General features: G+C 39.4%; 1 protein-coding gene across 4 annotated transcripts in view; it reads left to right on the forward strand.

The window, feature by feature from the left end:
- The window catches only part of draxina (dorsal inhibitory axon guidance protein a), a 44,346-nt gene extending 17,973 nt beyond the window's left edge, over window positions 1-26,373 (forward strand). For 3 of the 4 annotated variants that reach the window (XM_082156779.1, XM_082156780.1, XM_082156777.1), the window contains exons 3-7: window positions 5,218-5,450; window positions 18,806-18,926; window positions 19,190-19,282; window positions 20,519-20,608; window positions 23,605-26,373. In XM_082156779.1, the coding sequence (XP_082012905.1) occupies window positions 5,218-5,450; window positions 18,806-18,926; window positions 19,190-19,282; window positions 20,519-20,608; window positions 23,605-23,717 (650 nt within the window). In that variant the 3' untranslated portion in view covers window positions 23,718-26,373. The remainder of the gene's footprint in view (window positions 1-5,217; window positions 5,451-18,805; window positions 18,927-19,189; window positions 19,283-20,518; window positions 20,609-23,604) is intronic. The other variant, XM_082156778.1, reaches the window with a different exon arrangement.
- The last annotated feature ends 1,398 nt before the right edge of the window (window positions 26,374-27,771 follow it).

Raw genomic sequence — 27,771 nt, forward strand, 5'->3', positions numbered from 1 at the left:
TGTTCATGGTTCTGATGTTGTATCTTTCTTTTTAAAATAATTTTGTAAACATCCAGGCAAAAGAACAAAGAAACCACTCTCAATGGCAATAGTTGCATTGGGTGTTCACAACTGGCTTCAATCTTTACAAGAACCAACTAAAACTTATTTTAGTGATCAGATTGAACAGAGAGAAAAAAAGGAGAAGGCTCTTTTTTAGTTATGATAGTGTCTGTGTTCACTTTTATATTCACAGTTTTCTTTTTTTATTTATTTGAATAATAAAATATATTATTATTTAAAGCTAACTACAAAAAATGAAGACAGACATTTTTATTTTACCTTACAAGTTACAATACTAATATATATTAAATGGTTAGTTCACCCAAAATGAAAATTCTGGCATAATTTACTCACCCTCAAGTTGTTCCAAACCTGTATGAATTTATTTCTTCTGCTGAACACAAAATAAGATATTTAGAAGAATATGGGTAACCAAACATTTGGGGCTTTCGCACTGGAGGAACCTTTTCATAGTTACTAGAACTAATGGTGGAAGTAGGCTACCCGCTTTTTGGCGTGTTCGCACCGCAGAAACTAGGAACGATTTTAGTTCTGGAAACACCTTTTGGGGCAACTAAATTAGCTCATACTTCAGAGTAGGGTCTAACCCAGCACTATAGGAACTACCAGTGATAGAAGTGTACGCTGATTGGCTGAACGTATGTGAATCACCAGCACCCGACATTTAAAAAAAAGACGTGTACGCACAGAATATAGCCTATGTATTTACTCCAGAAACTAACTCTACGAACATGGAAAACAGTGATAGATGGATCTCTCAACATTTACACTAAGGAGAAAATCCAATGCAACTTTGAGGGGACTAGCGAAACATTATTATGTATTTCTGCTCAGCTAGCGTCATTGGACATCAACCACACGAAAAAAACGAATTTCTTGTATAACAGTTATATCTAATAACGTATTAGACAGGACTGTTAGACAGATCGTAAACGGATGAAGACGGAGAATGTGAGCACTGTGTGCTCAGGCTCTGACGTTCTTCTTCTTCTTCTTCTTCTTCGGAGGCTCTGACGTTCTCAGTGCTGTCAAAATAAATGTCCACCGTGCCGTGAAAATAAAAGAGGAACATTTAGTTCTCTGGAAATCACCCTGGTTGCTAGTTCCTAGAACTGAGTTCCTAGAACTACCCAGAGCGAAAGAAGCTATTGACTTCCACAGTATGGAAAAACAATTGTTGGTTAATGACAAACTTCAAAAAATCTTCTTTTGTGTTCATCCATCCATCCATCCATCCATCCATCCATCCATCCATCCATCCATCCATCTTCTTCCGCTTATCCGGGGCCGGGTCACGGGGGCAGCAGTTATTGCAAAAGCTGCACCGATCCGTCTGTCAATCTCCCGTTCTATCCTTTCCTCACTCGTGAACAAGACTCCAAGATACTTGAACTCCTCCACTTGAGGCAGGAACTCTCCACCAACCTGAAGTGGCCAAGCCACCCATTTTCCGACTGAGAACCATGGCCTCGGACTTGGAGGTGCTGATTCTCATCCCAGCCGCTTCACACTCGGCTGCAAAGCGTCCCAGTGCACGTTGAAGGTTATGGTCTGATGAGGCCGACACGACAACAGCATCTGCAAAAAGCAGAGACTAAATTTTGTGGTCCCCAAACCGTTCACTGTCCAGCCCCTGGCTGCGCCTAGCCTGGCTAACGTCAGACCACTTTCTCTTTGAGACGTGGTCTGGGAACCACATGTTCATTTTCTCGTATTTGAGGCGTGGTTTACGAATGCCCAGAGCCGTTTATTGGGCGCTACAAATTTCTATCAAATGCGCCTGTACGTAGCTCATAGCCAATCGTTTCAATTATACCAGATGATGTATGTAGAGCGACAGATATTCAACGAAGAAGACGACGATGGGTCAGAGATTTATGTGTACACCAGAGTCCTGCACGGGTCGGATTTTGTAAATCCGCACCCGCCCGTACCCGCAGTGCTTAAAACCGCACCCGACCCGTTTTCCGACAGCAGCACTAATTAAAATCTGCACCCGACCCGCTTAAAATAGAACCGACACCCGAAATAAAATCAGTTTAGACTATCACATTATAGACACACTTACAAAAATGTTTATTGCCAGGTCATACAGAAGTTATTACACGACAATTAACACAAGGACAACTTCAGCTGAAGCTGTCAAAAGGCCGATACATGAAGAACATGGCTAACGTTACCACAAAACTGAGTAGCCTTATAACATTTTACCAATCGAACAGTCGCGGCTCCAACACTATATGCCACGCAATTTCGTCTAGCCTACATCTGACCATTTTGGGTTCAAACACGCCCTGCACACCACACATACTTAACAGTGTTAAATATGAAAAATACCGTTCGATAGAACTGCTTTGTTACCACAGTTTCTGCGTGCTTCCTCAAGGATGAAGTTCCACATTTGCGGCTATCCAAAACGAAAATGTTTGCAGCAAAGCCTTTCACAATATTTTCTTCAGATAACTCCAAATTTCTCCCACACACTGGACTTGATTTTTGATGACGTATTGTCGACAACTTTACAATCTCCACTAGCTATTCTTTTCTTCAACTCCTCAGCATCCATCTCGACGACTGCAAGCAGATCGCGCGCGCGGTTATGATGAATTTTTAAAAGTGAAAGTAGCCTAGGTAACGTTATAGATCCTGGGAGGGCGTGGCGCGTCGGCACAAATAAACTGATGTGGATTTTAAATTATTTTATCAACTTGAAATACAGGCATATTTTTGTAGATGTGTTCCTAAAAATATGCATATATTTTTACGTCTGTCATGTTGGATCCATAGATATAAACAAACTGTTTCGGTGTGTCGCATAGATGTCGTCATCGTCTTGCTGCTCCCTCCCCGTTCTGTGATTGGTTCCCTAGCTGAGGCGAAAATCTGGTCCATGGAATCCATGCTGACTAGCAGCGTGAATAAAATCGCGCTGCGCTCAAGGCAGCATGGGGAAACCCAGGCTAGGCTGCGCCTAGAAATTATGTCCATAAAAATTATGAACAGAACCGGTGACAAAGGACAGCCCTGCCGGAGTCCAACATGCACCGGGAACAAGTCTGACTCACTGCCGGCAATACGAACCAAGCTCCTGCTCTGGTCGTACAGGGACCGGACGGCCCTTAGCAGAGGGCCCCGCACCCCATAATCCCAGAGCACCCTCCACAGGACGCCGTGAGGGACACAGTTGAATGCCTTCTCCAAATCCACAAAACACATCTGGATTGGTTGGGCAAACTCCCATGAACCCTCCAGCACCCTGGAGAGGGTATAGAACTGGTCCAGTGTTCCACGACCGGGACAAAAACCACACTGTTCCTCCTGAATCCGAGGTTCCACTATCGGCCGAATTCTTCTTTACAGTACCCTGGCATAGACTTTCCCGGGGAGGCTAAGGAGTGTGATCCCCCTGTAGTTGGAACACACTCTCCGGTCTGCTAGTCCAGAGGTACTGTCCCCGACCGCCACGCGATGCTGCAGAGGCATGTAAGCCAAGACAGCCCCACAACATCCAGAGACTTGAGGTACTCAGGGCGGATCTCATCCACCCCCGGTGCCTTGCCACCGAGGAGCTTTTTCTTAACTACCTCTGTGACTTCAGCTTGGGTGATGGACGAGTCCACCTCCAAGCCCTCGGCCTCTGCTTCCTCAATGGAAGACGTGTCGGTGGGATTGAGGAGATCCTCGAAGTATTCCTTCTACTGTCTGACGATATCCCCAGTTGAGGTCAACAGCTGCCCACCTCCACTCTTTTGTGTTCAGCAGAAAGAAATTCATACAGGTTTGGAACAACTTGAGGGTGAGCACTTATACCCATTCCGAGCACATGATGATGTGCTTTAAAGCAACATCATTTTTTTGAGTCATGGACGATCTTAGCTCCAATAATTTAAAAAAGTTTAGAACACAAAGATTAGAGATATTGTATGTGTGCAACACCTAAGGTATTGCATCTATTCAACATTTTACTGAGCCTTGTTCATCAGGGATTTAAACTGTAGTTACTGTGAGTATGAATGACATGATTTATTCAGTCCACTACTAACGCTCTCATCTAACAGACATACAATAGCGAGTACCATACAATTCAGAATCACAAAAAAACTTCAGTAAAATACTGTCCTTTTAAACAAAAGCACAGACCTTTATGTTCAGATTATGCATAAAATTGTTGCATCATTAAGAAAGTTTTTCTTGTGCTCACTGTCATAGCCTAATGCAACATGCTGTTTGAAGATGCTGAATGGAGAATGACTTGACTGCTGCAGAGGATGGAAGAGTTTCCGTCAACTTAAATTTAACATCTTGTTAATGAAATATAATGTGTGAAAATGTGCATTTAAAATACTTTTTTTGTCCTTTGTTGATCTTTGTTGATCAGTGTCACATCAGAAAAGGCTTCATATTTTTGTGAAAACAATAATACATTTTTTTCCATGCAGGATATTTTAGAAAATAAAAATAAATAAAAAAATTATAATTTTTGAATATAGATATTTGAAATTTAAATATTTTGTAACATTATAAATGTTTTTACTGTCTCTTTTGATCAATTTAATGCATCTTTGCTGAATAAAAGCATTTTTTTTATTTTTTTATCTTACTCTTCCCAAAACTTTTTGGTAGTGTATCACAGTTTTGACAAAAATATTAAGCAACAAAAACTGTTCTCAACAATGATAATAATAAGGAATGTTTCTTGAGCACCAACTCAGCATATTAGAATGATTTCAGAAGGATCATGTGACACTGAAGACTGGAGTAATGATGCTGAAAATTCAGCTTTGACATCATCACAGAATTAAATGTTAAAAATGCTCTCTCGATGACAGAGTTTATATATATATATTATAAATATACTATAAATAGACAATAGTTATTTTAAGTTGTAAAATATTTCATCAACATTACTGTTAAAATGAATGCACCCTTGCTGAGCATAAGAGACTATTTCAAAAACATTTTTAAAAATCATAATTATTCTAAACTTTTGACTGGTAGTTTATGTAAATTAATTATATTAAACAATAAAGTCCTGAGGTGTCCAAATGGCCCTAAATGGAGTAGAAAAGAAAATTTCTGAAAATTGCCAGGTCTGGACTTTAAATGCTAATTTGATTAAAAACCAACCATAGTTTCTCTCTCTTTTTCTCTTAGGGGATCTCTATGACCCTGAACCAGAATTAGACTCCTTGTTGAAGGACATGAATGCATTTGAGGATCTTTATACCTCCCCTCCTAATTACGACAATGCTCCACTCACTGAAGCTCCTTCCCGTCTCTCCCCCATTCTGGTAACCACGGCAATCGACGAGCATCCCCCAACACTGCCCCCAGCCTCCACCAAACCCCAGGTACCCTGGCGAGCAGAAGCGTCCTTGAATACGAAGGTCTGTTGTGTTGTTCAGAGTGTTTAGTTTTCTAAGATGCTGTTATTCCTCTCATATACACTGAGGATTGCCTACAAAATTTGCTGAAGCGTTTTTGCATTGTTTGGGGGAAAAAGACAGAGCAGATTGACTTTTTTTTTCAAGATCTTGGTTAAACACCTCACCGGCATCCTTATTTTATTGTTAAAAATGTAGCTGCTTGGACATTTGAGTCTTTTTCCACTCTGTCATTTTGTTGTTGGATCCCAAAATGAACATCTTCATTTGAACTGCGCATCATGGCAGATATAGATACTGAAATGCTGTTTGGAGCCAGTAGTGGATTTACTTGTCATCCTTGTGGTGTGTGGTGCTTCATCACACAGATTTATTTACCTGTGCTTCTGTGCCGTGCTTATTACAGAGTGCCGCCTGGGGCTGGATTGTACACAAGTAAAATTACCCAGCTCGCTTTGCACTAGGGAGGAGGTGGAGGATGGGAGCTGTCAACAGAGCGAGTGAGGGGTGAGATGTCGCTCGCCCATCCTCCTGCTCCTCTTTCTCACAGCCATCTGTTCTGCTCCGTTCTTCTCCCTAGATATCTTTTTACCACTCCCTGTATTTATTTAAATTCCCTTGAGAGGCATCACTAGGCCTGGGTACTGATATTAATAAAAACTAGATTTGCATTTCCTCATGGAAATACAAATGCTTACAAGACAGTAAATCATCATGTTTTTGATAAAATAATGCAGAAAAGAAAATGAAAGCTGGCGAATGTGATACAAAGAGATCAGGGCTTAGCTGACATTAGCATCTGTGGGTGAGCCATTATGATGGCCAATTTCAGCATAAGCTGTTTCTGGTGAACATTCTGGGCCCTATCATACACTCGGCACAATGCAGTTTTTTTTGTGCTAGTTTCAGCCCGACGCCGTTATCATTTTCACGTCCTGCGCCACGTTGTTGAAATAGCAAATGCATTTGCGCCCATCTGTGCGCCCATGGGCTTGCTGGTCTGAAAACGAGGTGTGTTCGGGCGCATTGTTGGCGCATTGCTATTTTGAGGCAACTGAAATGCAACAAAAAAAAAATACTGCGCCATTGACCAACACAAACCTGGGCCCGTATTCATAAAGATTCTAAGAATCCTCTCAGAAAACTCTTAATTTAGCTTAAAAACTTTTACGTAGGAGTCTTAGCTTAAGAGCAATTCGGGACCGATCTGAGAGCAACTCTGAGTAAGGAAAAGACAAAAACTTTCATCTTAGTGAGGAGGCGGGGTTGACCCCGTTGCTATGTATGACACAATCTTTTGAAGACTGTGATTGGTTGGTTGTCCAAGAAGAAAAAAAAAAAAGTGATTTTAAGTATAGGGTCTATTCTAAGCCTTCACTTTGAAATTACATGCGTAATTTTTCCTATTTGACCGTTCTCACACACACACACTCACACACACATTATATATGTGTATATAAATCCTTTTTATTTTTATTTACCATGGTATGGTAATAATGTATCATGCATGCTGTTAATTTCCTATACGGTATTTGCTTGGCTTAGAATGATACAAATTGTTCCACTCTTTCCAATTATTTTCCACTGATTGCTGGCATGCTATTTAAGTGGTGGTTTGAATGTTGGTTTTAATGTATCAAACATGGAATTTTCCCAGCTGCCAAATATCGTAATGTAGTGATTACTTTCATTTCTGGCGCTATGGCATTTCTGTGCTGTGTCGGAGATGTTAGCGTGTCTCTAATAAGATCAGTCACAAACATAATCCCTGCACGATCTAATCTATAGCGTTTTATTAACTCACTGTTATTCATTGTCTGCAACACATTTCTTCTCCCTCTTCGTCTTTCTGCCATTTTCTCCTCTGCTAAAGAAACTCTTAAGCCTCTTAAAAGTCCTCGTCCGTGCTCCTAACAATTTTGACCTTAAGACCTCTTTTAAGGGTTAAGATGCTTTCTGAATTACTTTTTTCTTTACTAGGATTTTTTCTTCAATTTTAAGAGTAAACGCCCACATTTCTAAGAATTTTCTTAGAATTGTGTCACTAGGAGCTACTCTTTGCATTAAGATTCTTTATGAATACGGGCCCTGGTCTATAGTCAATGGCGCAGTATTTTTTTTGTTATTTAAAGGACGCATTATTAATATGCGCCTATAGGCGGGTGCACAACGCGCTTACACTCTGCTTATTTCACACACAGGGTCATGCAGCAGCACACAAATATGCTAAATATTAAAAAAGGATTAAAATGTAAACGATTATTATTGTGTGCATATGTTAGATATGGTGGAATCCGGCTTGTCCCGTAGATGGTCTGCTTGCGCGCTTTAACCTCGCACACGAGCAGATCCGTTTCCTCTCTGCAGAAGCATTCAGTCTTTCGCTTGCAAATTCCGCCTTGTAAGTAGCAAATTTGCCATGACGCGAGCGCAACTGGCTTTTAAATGGAATGGGAGATGAGACTTTGATTGTTTTTATGCACATTATGCCCAAAACACACCCATTACTCATTAAGAGAATAGGGACAACCCTTTTAGACCATGCGCCAGGTGCGCCAACCATTTTTCCCGTCGTTAAACTAGCAAAAGTGGATTCGGACACGCCCTAAGTGCACTTGCGCTGTGCGCTTTAGACCATGCGCTTTTATCGTTAAAATAAGGGCCCATTATGTCAACAGAAGTCGCTAGTTTCCAAACTTAAATCTTAAATAGATCATATCTTTAGGAGACTTTTAGGATCTTTTAAGATAAGAGTTCAGTGTATTTAAAAAAAAAAGTCACAGTGAAGTAATAGAGACCAGATAGATACTATTTACTTTTATAAACACCAGAAGAGCAAAATATGTTAAAGTCAAACCTTCTTCTGTTTCTGTGTGTAGCACCAACCCGATCTCATATAATGCGTCTAAATAGCATGCATTGTATTTATTGTGCAGTTTATTTATCATATGCAAGTAAAAACAATGCGTGCTATAGAGACGCAATTCATAAGATCAGGCTGGTAGCACCTGCTGCTCTATACATTATTCCAAAAGATCCCAACCAGGATGTTACCCCCTGGCAACAATCAGATGAAGGCAATGGCATGTAATTTTGCTCATCTAAGTGACTGTATGAGACTTGTGAGACATCTCAGAAATCTGACAAGAAATGCTTTTGTTTAGATGCAAGCAACAGACACACTTGAAAAACACATTTTATTGCATCTTGATGAACAGACAGAACAAGAACTGACGATTTGCATGTATGCGAAGCTGTTTGTTCAGATTTTCAGCAGCACAATGCCACTCATGTACATTGCGCAAGAGCATTTCAGAGAAAAAAAAGCCCTGAAAATTGTGCAAGTGTATGTGAAACCTTTGAAACTATGGCATGGTTTGATAAATGGTCACATGCATTAAACACAAAACACTGTAGGTTCACTTTATCTTCACATTGTCTAACTCCAAAAACTGGCTCTAATATTGTATTTAACATAAACTGGGCTATAATGGATTACAAATGGCAGGTAAACTTGGGCATTCACCAGTTGGTTGGTGGGAAAAACATATATATATTTTTTGTTTTACCCTGATCCCAACATTGATCTGCTTAATAAACTTTAGCCACTAACTTACAGAGTCAAGAAAAAAAAAGAAAAACTTAAACAAGTATCGCATTGTAAGCTATATAATAATAAAGGGCACTGTGCCAATGGTAGGCAATATGAACATGCTGAGCTGTCTACTGTGGCTACACAGACAAGCTTGTGTCCTTTAAGATTTGAGACTGTAACACACAAACCTCCGGCTGTTACTCAAATGTTGTTGTAGATCTCAGTTCAATGATTTGAAGTACCACAGACAGTTCTAATTAGCCTTCGATTAGTAACAGCCCCATATAAAGAAATAAAAAGACAGATCTTCAGTATGCACTTAATCTAACTGCCATTCTTTGAGTAAATCAATCTATATTTATCCATTTATCTATATGACTCCATATAGTTTAATTATAAGGTATTTAATAAAGGAATAAAGTTTGCACTCAGATGAAAACTGAGAGAATGTGGTATATTGATGGCATTTCATAAATGATCCAGTTTCCAGATGTGATCCAAAATAAATAAAACATTTTAGCACACACACAAACACAGTCTGAGGCTCTGAGCAGAAGTCAGTAATTACTCTGGTTAGATTCTCTCTGTCCTTCTCTCCAGTCAATCAGTCAATGGAAAACCGTTTGGAATTTTAAAATTGGGATTTCCGGGTCTGGTAAAGTTATAAAAATTGTCTGTGAAAATTCTCAACATATTTGTATTACTTTTATTTAGCTTTTGTGGTGTTTTTTGGAACTGTCATTGTATGGAAAATAACTAAATATTATACATAATATCTCCTTTGTGTTCCATGGAGAAATAACAGAGCAAATTGGTAAATAAATAAGAACTTTAATTTTTGGCTAATGTAGCATCTGGACCAATCAGACACACACAAATTATTCTTTATATTTAATGAAAAATCTGGCAAACCCAATATCCCAACAAGGAGTTCTATGTGTGAACCATCTTCTGAAAACTGCAATTAGCATCCCAAATGAAGCTAACACACAGGCAGAACCAGGTGTCTGGTGTTGGAAAGTTTTCTTTTATCGAAGCAGAGACCAGGAGACAGTTGGGATCGCGTTCAACAGAAGTTATTCTTTATTGAGAACTCCGCTGTACGTGGCTGCAGTACTTCCAACATTATCTAATCTAAAGTAACTTTACATGGTATCTTATAGGCATTTTAGGAGGAGGGACTTTTGGGGGTGGAGACCTTCCTTTTACAAAGTATGCAAATACAATATAGGCGTCAGCTCGTTACCAGAATTTCCGCAGCTCTGATCTCATCAGCATAACAGTGATCCAATCAGCCTGACTAGATCGCCCATACATTAACATTATCATAGAGACAAAAGCACAGCTGTACATTGAGCTTACTGGTCAGGAAATGCATAAGGACAAAGGGTGAGGGTGAGAGTCTCAGGAATTGACTCATTTAGAGAAACAGGACTGGCAGGAAATCTCTTGATATAATCATCCTAACAGCTGCTAAACTTTCTCAGTTTATATTGGAATCTAAATTAAAACCTCAAATGCTAAAATCAGTATTCTTCACTGTGATGTTATGTAAGGAAGCATATCTGAAATAGATTCTTAAATTTGTAATCCTTCACTGGTTACAGGACACCGGAAGACTGATAAGAATAACTGTTAAAAGGAATTTACAGAGAGTTGTGACTCTCACTTAATTCTCATTTAAAAAGGACAAATAAACCCTTTTAATCCTATTCTATATATAACCAATTGAGAAATATACATGTATAAACATGTATTCAACTTTCCCATCTCATGATTTTCCTTTTATAGGGTTTGGGCTATATATTAATTCAAACTCTTTTGGATTAATGTCACAGAATTGAGTACCATGTAGAATGTGTAGCATGTTTAGTATCTATGAACTCCAATTTTCATTCCCTATTTGTTTATTTACATTACATATAGCTAACTCTGTGACACAGTCGTATTATAAGAATCTTGAAGGTTCTTATCTTAAACACCCAATCAAATTACATATGCAAATGCCCCAAACACCAAAGAGTCATAAAGTTTCCACAACTTCTTATTGGCTCAGTCACCTCCAAAGGGTGTGAGATCTTCACACTTTAAAAAATCACTGATCACAAGATCACCCGGGTTTTCCCGATTCTGAAAAATTCTGATGCGAAGATGATGCTGAGCTAGATTTTTTTAAAGCACCCCTAAGTTTGTGCCAGGCTGCAGCCTTGTCTTTCAATTCACCAAAAATCCTCTGACTCCAACTGTTTCTCTCTCATCAAGACAACATCAGCAAAAATCAACTGGAGCCTCAAAAAACGCTCGAGGACCTCACGCTACGACGTAGCCTCAATTGTTAGCCATGCAATCGAAGCACAATAGGAGGCTATGCACAAAATGGTTTCCCGCATATTGACAGAGGCAAAAACAAGTCAAGTCACATTTATTTATATAGCACTTTTTACAATACAGATTGTTTCAAAGCAGCTCTACAGAGATAACAGGAAAATAATGCAAAAAAGTTTGTTTCCAGAAGAAAATAGCATCACAGTCCAGATTAAGTAAGTTCAGTGATGTTTCATTTTTGTTTTAAAAAAGTTATTAATTTAGTTAATTTATATATTGCCGCTCTGGAGTAAACCGTGATGTCATCGTCCAGCTCAGTTCAGTTCTTATTTAATAGTGTCAATGCAGGCAGATCAATATTATTGTTGAATATTAAATTAAATGTTAAATTTAATGTCCCCAACTAAGCAAGCCAAGCCAATGGCAACAAAGGTGGAAAAAGGCGACAGTGGCAAGGAACCAAAACTGCATCAGGTGGCAGAATGGAAAAAAAAAAACCTTCGGAGAACCCAGGCTTAGTCAGGGGGGCAGTTCTCCTCTGGCCAATGAACAAACAGTGTATGATTATGATTCAGGCAGCATTATAGGTAAGAAGTCAGATTGGTTTGGAACAATCAGAATATTATCTGAAACTGGATTGGAGTTGGATCTGGTTGAAGATCAGAGTCACGCCGGTATGGAGATGGGTTTGTTGAGGATCAGTGCCGATGGCTGTCGTGTGGATGAGGCCTTCACAGGGGAGAGTCTAGTTGCAGGTGCAGGGTGCAGGTCCTCCATCTGGTCTGGATACGGCCCGGATCCGGCTGACTGTGTAAATTCTCGAGGTGATCGAGTAATATGGTCCTGTGTTCTATGAGCTCCGACTGTGATCGAGCTAGAACCAGCCAATCGTCCAAATAATTCAGCACTCGTATGCCTCGGAGCCTGAGGGGTGCGAGCGCTGCATCCATGCACATCGTGGATGCGCGAGGTGCCAGGGATAGGCCAAATGGCAGGACTGTGTACTGATATGCCTGACCCTCGAAGGCGAATCTCAAAAATCGCCTGTGACGTGACGCTATTTGTATTTGAAAATAAGCGTTTTTCAGATCTATCGACATGAACCAGTCCCCTTGGCAAATTTGCGAGAGGATTTTCTTGGTCGTGAGCATTCTGAACCGTCGTTTCAGAAGTGCTTTGTTTAGTCGTCTTAGATCTAGAATGGGTCTGAGACCCCCGTCTTTTTTGGGTACCAGAAAATATCTGCTGTACATGCCCCCTTCGCTCTGAGCTTGTGATAAGGGTTCTATAGCCCCTTTGCTCAGTAACTTCGCTATTTCGGCTCGAAGTAGGTGTGCTACTTCCTTTTTCACCGTAGTATCGATTCGCGCCGCTTTGCGTTGCGGGCGTCGACCGAACTGTAGCGAATAGCCTCTTTCTATAATGTCTAGCACCCACTTCGAAACCCCGGGTAGCCTTGCCCATGCGTTTGCACGAATGGCTAGGGGTTGAATGCGAAGCGCGCTCTGGTCGCTCAGCGACAGAGGGGCTTCAGTGTGCTGCAACATAAGCGTCGCGCTTATGACATTTGAGGCAGGGGGCGCGCTGATAACAGCGGGCAGATTGCCCGCGCTCGACTCCTCTGCGGTGGTCAACCGAGAGGGGGAGGGCTGGGCGAGTCCCGTAAGACCTGTCATGTCTATGTGTGAATGTGGGCGTGGGATAGCGAGCACATTTACAACACTGAGAGCATTGTCCGCCTGAGCAGAGCGAATGCATGTTGGTTTCGTTTTACAGAAACCTTGAGACATGCAGAACGTAGTGTTTGTGGGCACTGGGCAGTGGGCACATTTACCACATTTAATGCGCAATCGATCTGGGTCGATTTCATGTGCGCGAGCCCTGTGTGACGGGCTGTGTTTCTGTGTAAGAATGAGCACTGGGCAGTGGGCATTTTGTCTACACTCATAACACCATCGGCCGTGCCCGAAACACCAGAAAATACACTCTTATGAGATTTATCTGGGTAGCCATAAAAGCGGCGTTTGTGTGCAGGCAGCGGGCTGTGTCGCCGACTTGTTTACTGCAGAATACACTGGAACAGTCGCATTTACTGGAACTGAATGAGCGAGAAGTTGCCATAGAAACAGAGAGCGTCAACATGCTGGCGTTTGTTTGCAGGCGTGCGTGTATTACAATAGGCTCGTCCACTGCAATATTGACATTTCCAGAGAAATGTGTGAGAATGGAGGTAGGTCCAGCCGCAGCTGGACTAGGAAAACTCTCTTTTCTCCTTTCGCCAGTGACGCACGGAAACCATAGAAACGGTGCTTGGGTGCAGGCGAGCGGGTTGTACAACGCACTCGTTGGCTGCAAAAATACACATCTGCAGTCGCCTTTTCAGGGAACTGCGGAGGAGCAGTCTCGGAGAAGGATGCCAGGTGAGTCCGCAGAGTCACCATAGGCAGTAACTAGTTCGCAGTGAGGGCAGTCGCCGTCAGCGAGCGCGAGAGCTGCGCGTCCTCAGGAAAGGGGCGTCTTGAAAAAGACGCCCGGCTCTTTTAGTGCAATGAGAGTGTGTGTCGCGGCGGCAAACACACATATACACAAAACACAGTAGCAGAGAAAAGGATATGTACGCCGGAAAGCGTGAGCAGGAACGGCGACTGAAGGCGGCAAGTTGTCGACCGGCAGCTTCAGATGCAGAACTAATCCCGCTGAGTGCTTGAATCAGACGGCGCGGCTTCCTCTCAGGATCCAGCGATGCGTAGGCTCGCTGAAGAGATGAAAAACTGACCAAACCAGCCTCTCTGGGCCGTATTTATAGCCCTAGCCCCACCCGCTTTCGGCGGTACATGACGTAATGGGCGCGAAGCACCCTCATTGGTTCTGACGTCATGAGGGGCCTCTATCGATAGGCTGGTGCAGTTGCCGCAGAGCAGCCAATGGGCGCGCGAGCTGTCTCGCCCATGTCTGCATGCTGCTGCAATGCGTTTTACATTATTGCAAAATTAAGGATAATTTTTGGCTTCAATATCTCGAGGAAAAGAGGTTTTCCCCTAGCGTAAGATACTTACCCAAGTACGAGAGAACCTCTCGTAAGAGAACTGCTCGTTATTGTGTGGTTGAAGGACCGTTTATCAGTTTGGACCAGTGCAGCGCGAGCCGATCTTGATCAAGCGACACTGTTACTACACAGCGCTAATAAGAGATCCAGTAAAGAAAGCATTTGAATTCGCCACAGAAGTAATAACATCGCTGCAAGATCTAGTGAGAAACATACACATTTCTCCGTTATTAACGGATCAAACAGCGCTGACATGGAAACCAGGAAGAAACATTGTGCCATGAATGAACTATCCAGTGTCCACAGATCAGCAACATTCACCATGGATTTACTGTAGTAAAACTAACTGCAGACATGGAAGTTTGGCAGGAATAGTTGGCTATAATGCCTGCAAGTAACATTACGTCGGTTTTATTTTGACATTATGAATACAATTGCTGCCCTCAAATGTTAATCTGAACTAAAATAAACCTGTTTATAATTACTACAATATTACATTTCATTTTTTCCAAGGAGATGTTTTGTTTTATATGCTCCTAAGAAGAGTCAATTATAGCTCCAGAATTGCTCAAAGTAAAAAAATAAAATACTTTATGATGTTAGTTTTAATTAAAAAAAGAATAAAAAAAATTAAATCAAGGAAATTTCTCTGCCATTTCTTTCTTTTTGCTGTATCAAAAACGAACCGAACCGTGACACAAGTGTATCGTTTCGAACCAAACCGTGAATTTTATATATATATATATATATATATATATATATATATATATTATATATATATATATATTATATATATATATATATATATATATATATATATTATATATATATATATATATATATATATATTATATATATATATATATATATTATATATATATATATATATATATATATATATATATATATATATATATATACACATATGCAGGTGTTGAGTAGAGTTAACTCTTGAGGAGTAAATCATTGGTTGTGTAGCATGACTTCAATATATGAGGACATGGAGAACTTTGTCATTAAAAAATAAGCCACATTACAGTCTTCTCTAAACTAGAAATGAACGACTGCGTGTCTTCGTGCCATTGCAATATAACCAACGTAAACATGCATGGTACGTTGCCGCAAGATGGTCAAGGCCACACCCACCCTCCACCTTGCGCTGCCTTTCTCCTCCTCATTAGCATTTAAAGCTACAGACACCGAAACGGCCCGTCTGAAGGAAGCTCATTCTGGGACTGGCTTGTAGTGACTATAATTCTGCACCGAGGCTGAATTTTTGGAAAGAGATTTCAGATACAGTACTAGGGACCACTTAGGCCTATATTAAAGCCTACAAAAAGTAGCATGTCATGGGACCTTTAAGGTGCTAAATAGGAAAAGGATCTACCGCCAGCAGTCGATTTTGATATTCTAGGTATTATCAACTGGCCAGAGTTTTGAGATCGCAATAGACGTGAAGGACTATAATACGTTAAGAGCTCACTCAAGTACCGGGGAGCTAAACCATTTAGTACTTTGTAAGTAGTCAGCAATATTTTCAAATGTATACAATGTTTAATAGGGAGCCAATAGAGTGTTGACAGAAAAGGGCTAATATGGTCATACTTCCTGGTTCTGGTAAGAACTCTAGCTGCTGCATTTTGGACCAGCTGTAGTTTGTTTATTAAGCGTGCAGGGCAACCACCCATAATAGCATTACAATAATCTAGCCTTGATGTCATGAGAGCATTAACTAATTGTTCTGCATTTTTCATTGAGAGCATATGACATAATCTAGGTATATTTTTAAGATGAAAAAATGCGGTTTTACAGATACTAGACACGTGACTTTCAAATGAAAGATTGGTATCAAAGAGCACACCCAGGCTGCTAACCGACGATGAGGACTTGACAGAGAAGCCATCAAGTGTTAGACAGTATTCTAGGTTATTACGTGCTATTTCGTGAAAGTGCTCAATATAATGAGCACTTTCACACAGGAAGTGCTCATTATATTATGTATTCCAATGTAAAATGACATAAAAGGAGAGGAATCAATCATGGGTTTTCGAGACTTAATTAAAAGATTCAATATTTCTCATTATACTTTATTTTTATATTTAAAATTACGTGCTGTGTTAAAGGCCCATAAGGTATCTTGGGGCACAAATCTTCAAACTCCCCCGGTGGTGAATTGGATTTCCAATGCAACAAGCACTGGAACTGTTTCTTATTTTTATCTTTGCTTTTTAAATCTTAATACAGATAATTTCCCAAAAGCTAGAGCTTGGTTATTGGATTTGAACACATCGAATGGGATCCAGTGTGGGATAATCCATTCCATGCATCCACGACCCCTAACCACCAATTTTTCAAACCACAAGCTATTCAAAGGGCATATCTAACCACACGTGTACAATATGCTAAGGGTCTACCACCCCATTCGTAGTTGTAATTTTTGTGGACCTAGATGCGTGGACACTTTGATACATATGCTTTGGGACTTTCCAGATGTGCAAAAATTCTGGAATATGGTGCTTAATATTTTGTACAAGGCTTCTCTATTCGTTTTCCCAAAGATCCTGTCATTTTATTGTTGAATGACAATTCTCAATTTCCTCTAAGTAAGAAGGTACAGGAATTTTGGCTAGCTGCCAGGGGTGCTGCAAAGAAGCTACTTTTTCAATGCTGGAAACCTTCTCATGACTTTTCTACAAAGCATTGGCTACAATCTTTATTGGAGATACTATATCTGGAACTGTCATCTGCGCGGACTAATGACGCTAAACCTGTGACCTTGTCTATGTGAAAAAATTGGATATTTACTGTCAAGGACATTTTTTATATTTAATCTGCACTTTTCCCATACCCCGGAAATAAACATTTCTTAGAATTAATAAACAATTAACACTGAGTGTTCGCAGGGCGAACAGGTTAATTGATCATAATATTAATTCTGCTACATTAAGTTAATTCTATTAACTGATCTAAATATTTATAATTAATTATAATGAGTTATTATTAATAATTCATATTTCCCTTGAGCTAATTTGCTACACTAAAGTATTTATTTAAGTAAAACGTTTGTTTGTATAGTGCTTTCATAATACATATTGTTTCAAAGCAGCTTTATGGAAAATGCATGTTTCAATGTTACAATGTATTTGGGTTCAAATAAGTAGGGAATCTAGCATTGCATTTCCTTTAATCTCTTTAACCCCACATAAGCAGCCATTCTTTGGGGTATTTATAATGTAGGTTTTTCTATTTATTTATAATTATGTAGGAAATAGTTTCACAGGCTTCTCTTGTCACAGGCAAATTTTTTTTTTTTTTTAATGATACTTTCCGCCAGTTTCCCAGCTAGTGAAGGTTTTATTCTCTTGAACACATATGATGGAAAGGGTGCTTTATTCGCATATGTGATATTCCAAATTTTAAGTTTAATTTCGCAACTTTGGATGGAAACGTGTCAAGCTTGTGTCAAGAAAAAAAAAACTCCACTGGTGGAGAGGTATTGGAGAAAAATATTAAATGGAACCTGACTCATCTGTGGAAGCCCATCCTTCACTGTCCATATGACAATAATATACAGCTCTAAGAAAATACAAGTCATGTATTTAGTTAAACAGAAAGAATGGTGCTCACCTTCAGTGCATTAAGGTGATGATTTCAGCTTGTGAATTGTGATGATTATGATATAATTTGCCAGTCTGGTAAGTCATCCATAGTTGATGTCATCAAGTTTTCGCAAGTAAGGCTAAACCCAAAATGGAACTTGTGCAGTCTCTATTAACCCAACTAAAGAGGTTCTCAGACCATCCTCAGACTATGCCAGAACTTAGGAGCTAAATGCAAATAAGCTCTACCTTCTTTAGTGGGCTTTGATATCGTGTTGTAGTGTGATGGAAGATTGGTTAAATTCAAATGAGCTAAGCCATTTAGTTTAACAGTTAGCCAGTTTAGAGTCTTAAGCTTGTTTATGGAGGATTCAGGGCAGCCAGCTTGTAGTGCATTACAATAATCTAGTCTTGAGGTCAAAAATGCATGAACTAGCTTTTCTGCATCAAAAACAGATAACTCTTTCCATAGTTTGGCATAAGGTGGAAGAAGAAGTTTTGGTAAAATGGAAAGTATTATTTTCAAAAAAAAAACAATTTGCTGCCTAATGTAACACCTAGATCTTTAATTATAGAAGATGAAGTAACATAACATCCTTTTACTATATATGCAGGGTTTTGGTCCAATGAATAATATATGCCTAGTTTTCTTTCCATAGTTGTCCTGTAATGCAAATGAATGCAAAGTTGTCATATGACAGGTTTTGAATTAGCACCTTGCTAGAAAGTGATGCCAATTTGATCAACCAGAATAAACCTGTTTAAAACCATGTTTTAAATCTGCCTTATTCAGAAATCTGGTCGAGGGAAAGTTCAAGGGGAGGTGTTGCCCACTCTGGACATGACGCTCTTTGACTGGACTGATTATGAGGATATGAAGCCTGCAGACACTTGGCCATCCAACAAAAGAAAAGGTATGAAAGCACATTCTCAAGGTCTAAACAATAACAGTTATTTGATTGTCCATCAGATTTGTTTCCAACAGTAGTTTTTATTTTTTTTATTCTTGGAGTGTTAAGACCAAGATATATTCAACGATCAGGATAAATATTTGATTATAAGATTGGGTAGTTCTCCCAGATATTTAAACCTCTGTGCCTAAATAATTTGCAAACTCACAGCTGATTTCTGAATAAAGGATTTCATAGGAGGCCTGTGTCTGTTTCCACCTATAAAGATAAACGCCGCAGCAAAAATAAGAGCAATGGGAACACAACACTTGATTCGGAAGTCATTGAACCATGTGACCATCATCTTGACTGCCTTCCTGGTCAGTGCACCCCTATAATTGTTTAATAATACCATTATTGAAGGCAGTGCTTCTCAAACCAGTTCTGAGGACGACCCCACCCACCACTGCACATTTGAATGTCTTCGACGTCAGACACACCCAATTTAATTCTCGCAGTCTCTACTGATGAGCTGGTGAGTTGAATAAGATGTTAGATGAGGGAGATATTCAAAATGTTCCATGGTGGGGGGTCCTCAAAACTGGTGTGACAAGCACTGATCAAATGAATAGCTCACTCAAACATGACAAATGCTATTATTACTTGTCATCATGTTTTTACAAACCAGTATGTTTACCCCCCCCCCTGTGGAACACAAAAGGTACTCTTTTTTTCAGAGGTGTAAAGTGTACCTGAAAACCATACTTGAGTAAAAGTACAGATACCTTACAGCGAAAATGACTCCATTACAAGTTACACGTAACGAATTCCAATACGACTTAAAAGTCAGAGTATCTGATTTTAACAATACTTACGAATTTTACTCATTCGTCAAAGCCTACTGTTACCGGACGTGCTGGTTTCGGCCACATCCCCAGCTGCAGCCATGTCCTCATCTCATATATGAAACTCCTGTCATTCAGCAAATACCTGCTCATGCATTTGTGTAAAGTAGCCTTGTTGACAAGTTTGGGTGAGTAAAGGCAAAATGCACAAGATATAGTACCTTCAATGCCCTGTAGATGGTGATATCACTTATTTATTTATTTATTTGTTTGTGAAGTATGGCTTTTCTAGCACATGAGATGTGCATGAATGTGGAGTGTTGGCACCAAGACTATTGTGGAATAATTTGAGAACAAAATGAAATATATAGAATCTGCTGCTTGTTAGCTTGCTTATTTTGCTCATGAGCATCATCTTTTTAAGGCCACACGTTATGAAACTATGCTATTAAACACAGGTTATGAGTTGTAGTTTTAATCACACAACTTTGCAATGTTGTTCGCAAATGTTTGTTGCAACTATGGTTTTGGGATACGCCAAATTTATGAACAAACGACTATAATAGCCCCTCTGTTAAAAAGTTTGTTTTCCTCAAAAATTCACCTTCTGTGTTCCACAGTATAATTTACAATTATATGAGGGTGAGTAGATTACACAATTTTAATGTTTTCAGCACTTTATTTAATTAATATGATATTCATTAGCAAAACATACTAGAAAATACTTGCCAGTGTTTACTTTTGTGGTTTATCTCATTGTGCTACGATCAGGTTCTTGTTGTGACCTCAGAGAACATGAGTGCAAACCTCACAACCATGGTCTAAACAACAAGTGTTATGATGACTGCATGTGTGAGGAAGGTGGGTATGACTTTTCTGGTTTTCTTAGAGGCAAATTAACATTCTAGAGAGATACTAAAAAGTATAAAAAGGGATCTCACAAAACCCATTAGGAATATGGCCAAGTCATATTTCACCAATAAATCAAAACATAGAAATACAAAATTGTAAAATGACCTATTTTATACATTACATCGTCAAGTCAAGTCACTTTTTATTAATGTAGCTCTTTAGACAATACAGTACTGAACTGAATTCAGTTTAGTTCAACAACTGTGAAAAGTTAATCAATTATGGAATTAGTTAAGTTCATCTATAAAACAGTTCTGTAGAAAACGTCTCGGGTTATGAATATAACATTGGTTCCCTGAGAAGGGGAACGAGATACTGTCTCCTAGGATGCTAATGTGAAATGCCTCTGGCATGACCGGTGTCTGAAGCACATGTCAAAACACGACAATAACATTGACCGGCGACAGCCCATGATGTCACTACTAGTGTGACCAGAGTATAAAAGGGCGCCTGTAGTACACGTCATCCACGTTTTTTCTGAAGGAGACGTGGACAGACATGCCTGAAGCATGGCAACGAGACGCAGTGTCTCATTACCATTCTCATGGAACCAAGGTTACATTCATAACCCAATACTTTTCCTTTCGAATGGGAACTCACTGCATCCTAGGACGCTAATTGGAAACAAATACCTACTCCGCCATGCTGAAAGAATAAGTGCCATATGGCTGACATTTCCCTGTCCTAGGGGTACGTACCTGCAGTCGTCGTGACTCTATTCCCTAGGGGCCAGAAACCCTGGCTACATTGGGCAGCTTAGCTTAGGGCCTGGTATTCAAAGAATATGACCAAGGATTAAAAATATATCCTGCCTGTCACCACAGGGGACAAGAGGAGACCTAGCAACACTTAGGGAAAAAAAAGGAAGGAGGCAGATGTTGGTCTCTGCATCCCGAGAATGCTGGGTGTGTCTGCTCTGGATTACTTCCCTCAAATCCTGTTTTCTTTTTTCTTACATCTCGCCTTCTCTTCATTTTACTCCTGTGAGGCGGAGGAGCGCAATTGGAAACGCTTACCTCAGACCTCAGGCCAAGACAGGGCAGGCCTCTTTAGAGTATAGAGGTCTTATATCTAGGTCTTATATATTGATATATTGGCCTATTTGAAATTCCTGACCACAGTCTCAACAGATGTGTCGAAGAGCTCAGAGGGTGAAACTGGTGCATCAAGGAGAAAGTTTCTCTCTGTCTCCCCGATGTCTGCCAGGTTCACCCAGAGAAGACTCTCCATGGTGTTGTGATTTCTACTCAAGTCACAGATGACATAGTGATTTTTTAGTCCGGCAGTAGAGACATCTTCCACTGGAAGGGCGCAGATTTGCAATCCAGTAGTCATTGCCATGCTGGCCTGGAGGATGCTGAACTTCAGTTGAGCCAAGAGGGACCTTACAGAGTGGACTGGGCAGCTGGGTCAGTTGAATTTTCACAGGGTCCTTTGCAGGCTGGCTGCACCACTGGGGTGTGTGGGAAAGGCAATGTCTGCTGATGCAAAGGTCCTTTGTGGGCTGCGCTGCTGGAGGAGCCATAAGGGTCAGGTGAGGTCCCTCAGTGCCGGGGCCCTTTTGCAGCTAGTGTGCAGCTGAAAGCTATATAAAAGAAACTCAAGACATGGTGTGTCTGTTAGTGTCTCCTTTCCCATCGAGTTGGAAATGCAGAACAAGGGTGTGTCTACCAGGGGAACATTTATCCCATTCTGATGAGGAGGAGATTGAAATCTGGTGCCTTTCCAATCCTGGATTGTGATTGGCCAATGGTGTCTGAATTAGCCACGGTGTTGCTCACCCTACTGTGGATCTCATTTGCATATTATAAAGTACAGTATTAAAACAGTGTTATATTTTGCACATGCACATTTCTTTACCAAACCTCTTTTTAAAAAATAATTAAAGGCATTGAATGGAACAGATAGAGACCAAACACTATGAGAAATGGTTAAGTCAGTGTCCATGCATTTGTTTATCTGTTAATAGAGCTGTCCAGTGAACTGTTGTGTTCAATAACCATTACTATAAACTGTGCTTTGCATGAAGATAAATTGGACATGTGGCAACTGACCATGGTCCTGGTCTTTCAGCAGATAGGCCTGCTAAGCCTGCAACACAACCATTGTGTGCAGGACAGCCTGGCCTGACCCGCTGTAACGTACGCTCTGTCATTCAAATATGATGTCACAGGCAGCGGTTTGGTTGGCAGAGTGGGAGCCTTCAATGTCGATTCATATCCATACTCATGCATCCCCTCTCGCATAATTTGCATGCTGGAATGGATGAATGCAGTCCGAATATGGTTTCTTTCACAATCTTTCCACCTCAGGGTGCAGATCGGGAAGAAACAAGGCTTACGAGAGCTGGGCGATTATGGACGAATAGATATCGCTCGTCTAACCGGCTGAGAGCAAGCTCGCCTTTCTCACGCTGTTATGGTAGATCTAATCTGTCTGTGGCGTGAGACATAGCAACTCATCGTACGTGGGGCGGTCAGGCTGTGAGGATTCAAAAACATCATCGTCCTCAACAACCACATCCTGCTCTTCTTGGCTTGAAGCCAGGAGCAGAAGATGTGAGCATAACACATCCTCATCCAGCAGCTCGCCCTCATCAGCTACAGAAGAAGAAGAAAAAGCCATACCTGTCTTGAATTCCTCTGCAAGCTCCATCTGAGAGCCGCATGATCTCAGTTTTCTCCTCGCCTCAGCTGCAGCAGGTCCTGATTTGCAGGGTTCTTCATAGAAAAACTCTTGCAATACTCGCACAAGCAAATCAGGTGTCAGATAGTGCCAGATATCAGGTGATAGATAGGTAGTGATAGTAAAATGTGACCTGGAAATGATTTCTCATGATTCAATTAAAAACACCTTGACTTCATTATTCAATCAAAGAATACATTTATGTGTAAGTTATTTTGGATGAAAAAGTCTGCTAAATGAATAAATGTAAAATTCTTTAGGTCTGCGTTGTTATGCCAAGTTCCACCGCAAGAGGCGGGTGACCCGAAGACGTGGCCGCTGTGTGGAGCCAGAATCAGCCAACAGCAACCAAGGGGCCTTCATCACCATCTGACATATAAAGAGATGCATCCTCATACCCCATGACTGATAATGGACTGAGCCTTAAGAATGTGGGCCAAAGTTAAACATCCATCAAAACTTGTTCTAACTCAACCCACAGTATAAGCAATAAGGTTACAAGAGGCCATGCGATATTGTGAAAACAGTCACGACTGAAAGGCGCTGTTAGGCATGACGCGAAGCAGAGAGCCTGCAACCCCTTCATCCGTGACTGTATTCAAAATACTGCACACCTTAAGTAGGCTACCTTATTGCTTTTTTTAAACGATTACCACCCCAAGAAAATATTATATTATTTTTTTGGGAAGGAAAATCATTAAATTCCATCCTTCCGCCATTAAATGACAGTGACAGTGAAAAAGCAAGAAAATATTTCTAGATGTAATGCCTCATCTAATGGAGCTCAAATAAAAACAAGGAACTAGGAACTGTTTACATGCGCTGTCATTTATTTTTAACACAATAAGATATTTTCTCACACACTTATCTCTCAGCATTAAAAAAAAGTTGGTTTTCAACCTTTTAATTTAAACCAGACCTGTTCGCAACACAGCACAAGTTTGCCTAAATTCCATTCAACAGTATAACTCAATGAAAGTATAACTTTCTGAAACAGAAAATAGTTATTTTTGCTGAAATACATCATACATGGAACAGTTTTGACAGTATATTGATTGATTGATATTGTACCAAAACACCAATCTGTTCAATGAAGCATCATAGGCATGCTTTATCGTATATAAAACACGGCTAATGACCAATCAGCATCATGAACCGGAGCTATCTGTTTTTTAAATGTACCTATGCTGTACTAACCTGTCAAGGTTGGGCCCCATTCAGATTTAAATTTAGAATGGCTTATAAGGAGGAAATGAGAAATCAGGATACAGAATTGGAATTTGAGATAGGAAGTAGAATTTCGCCAATATTTTTTTAGAAACACTAGAAGATATTAATAAGGCAATTTTGAAATGCCGCCTATTGAAATTTGTCTGCAATTGGTAATTTCATCAAATGTCATCAAATTACTTTTTTGGACTATGTAATTAATCAAGCCAACTAATGGACCATTTAATTGTCTGCACGTTTATCGCTTTTTAACACAGAGGTCTCAAACTCAGTTTCTGGAGCTAATCAAGGTATGCAGGATTACTAGAAACTTGGAGCTAAACTCTGCAGGGCTATATGGTCTCCAGGAACTGAGTTTGAGACCACTTTATTAACATGTGTGTAGTTACAGCTCAATAGGTTACAGAATTAATAGATTCAAATTTGGCCAGTATTTATTTTTTATTTTTTTTAATTATCTGAAAACAGTGTGGTGAATTTTTTTGATGCTGGGTGGCAAAATAAAAATTTGTTTTACAGAAGTGAACGACCTAGGCTTTTTAGAAATATGTGCCTCTACCTACAAAACTCCAACATACTTACATACAATTTACTTTAGTTTCCAGCTGAAATGAACAATAGAAACAGTAAAACGGCAACAACTTTTGCTCCTTTTCACATAAATGATGATTACGAGGGCAGATTATCTATTAATAAACAGTATTATAAATTTCAAAACGCTTTTACCATAGTGCATTATTTAAAACCAAATACATTATGACATCTATATCATATAACCAGCTTCATAGTACAACACAGGTCACAATAAAAAGAGCAAACTAAAATGACATGGTTGCTTCAGCAAATGCATTTTTTAAACACTATCGAGGGTATAGTATAGACCGTAAGTTATTTCATTTAGCAAAAATGCCAACACAGGCACTTATTTCTAGTGAGCCTGGGTTAGAGGGGAAACAATGTAATTTAGTTTAGAGAAATATGTCTAATTAGAGAATGTGTTATGCATATCAGAGATTAAATTAGCATAAGTATATAGTGGAAGAATAGTGATTAAATTGATGATGCTGTTATTTATGCTGTGTTGTAAAACTTGGAATTTCTTTGAATTGCAATTCAGTCAGTTTCTCTTTCTGTCATTCAAAATCTAATTCAATATCCATGACTGTATCCACTTTAATTTCAAAGCTTACACTAATGACTTGAAAAGACGCCAATTCTTAAATTATGAATTTTGCCCAAACTCTGCTCTTTGTCAAAAGTTACTTGTTAAGTTTGTAAAGATTAATTTGTGTCTGAATGAATGGCTTTTTCTACTGCTTTCTTATGTGACACTATACTATAAATACTACTGCTACTCTTGTATTCAAATTAATGTGGATTTGTTTGTTTTTTATTATAATGTATACTTTATTTATTCCTATACCAAACAGTTTTCTTTAGAGATGTTATTGTGGATAGGATGTGTGCTATAATGACTGTGTTCTGACAGAAAGATAGAAGGTTGAATGAGTGATTGTTACCTTATGGGTTAGAGGGATAGAGATGGACAGAGGGGAGAGATGGATAGGTTGTCATTTTTAATAATTGAGCTTCTTTATGGTCTGAAACACCTCTGCGTCTCATGACTGTCTTGATTTAACTGATTAATAGACATTTATGTTTATGAAGCTTTAGATGCTTTAGTCTTTGTAAAGTCTTATTGGTTATCTTGTTTTCATCTTGAGATTTCTCAAGCTCCACAAATTGTTAATTATTTTTAACTGAAATGCCAGAAATAAACTTCACTAAGGACACAAGGATCCTAACAGTTTTTTTTTTCATCACAGATATTCTAAGACAATAGCCAACTGTGATATATTGTACATGTTATTGCAAATATTTAAGTCACCACAACAATCTGTTCTTACCACCTTTTCTATAAGTTTCCTTACAACTTTTCTATACTGTGTGATTTGAAAAGGTGATTTGCAAAGATAACATCTACCTAGGTGAAAAAGACGTGGTATTAAATGTATTAAAAATATACTTGAAATTCAAGTATACCTCCTAATTTGTTTTCCCAAAATGCTTATTTGAAGTGCATTAAAAATACATTGAATTGCATTTTAATATATTTCTAAGAAAGTAGGCCTATACTAGAAATACATTGGTAATAAATATATGCTTAATTATACTTTTAAGAAATATGCTAAACACAAGAATACTTTTAATACATTTCTAACAAGTACACTAGAAGTACATTGGTAATAAATATATGCTTAATTATACTTTTAAGAAATATGCTAAAAACAAGCATACTTTTAACATATTTCTAAAAAGTGCACTATAAGTGCATTGGTAATAAACATATGCTTAGTTACCCTTTTAAGTGTAAGGCTAATGCTAATCGTAAATTTTATAAGATTATTATTCTCGTCTGCACTTCGGCACATGTTCGACTCCGCCAGTCGGAGATCACTAAAATTAATGTTAAAAAGGTGTGTGAACTCGCAAGTACGATGCAGGCACTGTAATTTGCTCTGGCCCCCTTCCTGTTCGCAGGAGTGATGAGATACTTAGTAGATTGTCCTCACTCAATGGCTGGTTGTCTAAGTGGTGTCCGCAAAATAATATAGAATTCATAGACAATTGAAAAAGTTTTTGGGGCTGACCTGACCTGTTGAAAAGAGATATCCCTCCTGGGATGGTGCTGCTCTTCTCTCTAGTAATATGGCACATTGTCTTAGAGCTCAAGCATGAAATGGGGCAAGCAGACAGACTGGCTAAACCGACCGTCTGCTAGCTGTCTCAAGTCACCAAGGTCAGATAAATCCCATCACATAGAGCTTTCACCTAGATATCATCATATAGAGACTGTGTCTGTTCCCAGAATTAGGACATACAAAAAACGTCCAAACCCATCTAAGGGTACATTTTTATTGATGTTCAACAAATAAAAAACAGATATAATACAAATGAGCAAATGATAAAGCTTGCGTTGCTAAATATTTGATCCCTTTCTTCAAAAGCACTTATTGTTAATGATATGATTACAGATTATAACCTAGATGTGCTGTGTTTGACAGAAACCTGGCTAAAACCAAACGATTACATTACTTTATTCCACCCCGCAAGATTACTGTTATAAACATGAACCTCGTCTGAAAGGCAAAGGGGGAGGTGTTGCTGTAATTTATAGTAATATTTTTAGAATTACT

Source organism: Leuciscus leuciscus (assembly GCF_965113295.1).
Source record: "Leuciscus leuciscus genome assembly, chromosome: 23".
NCBI classification, from domain to species: Eukaryota; Metazoa; Chordata; class Actinopteri; order Cypriniformes; family Leuciscidae; genus Leuciscus; species Leuciscus leuciscus.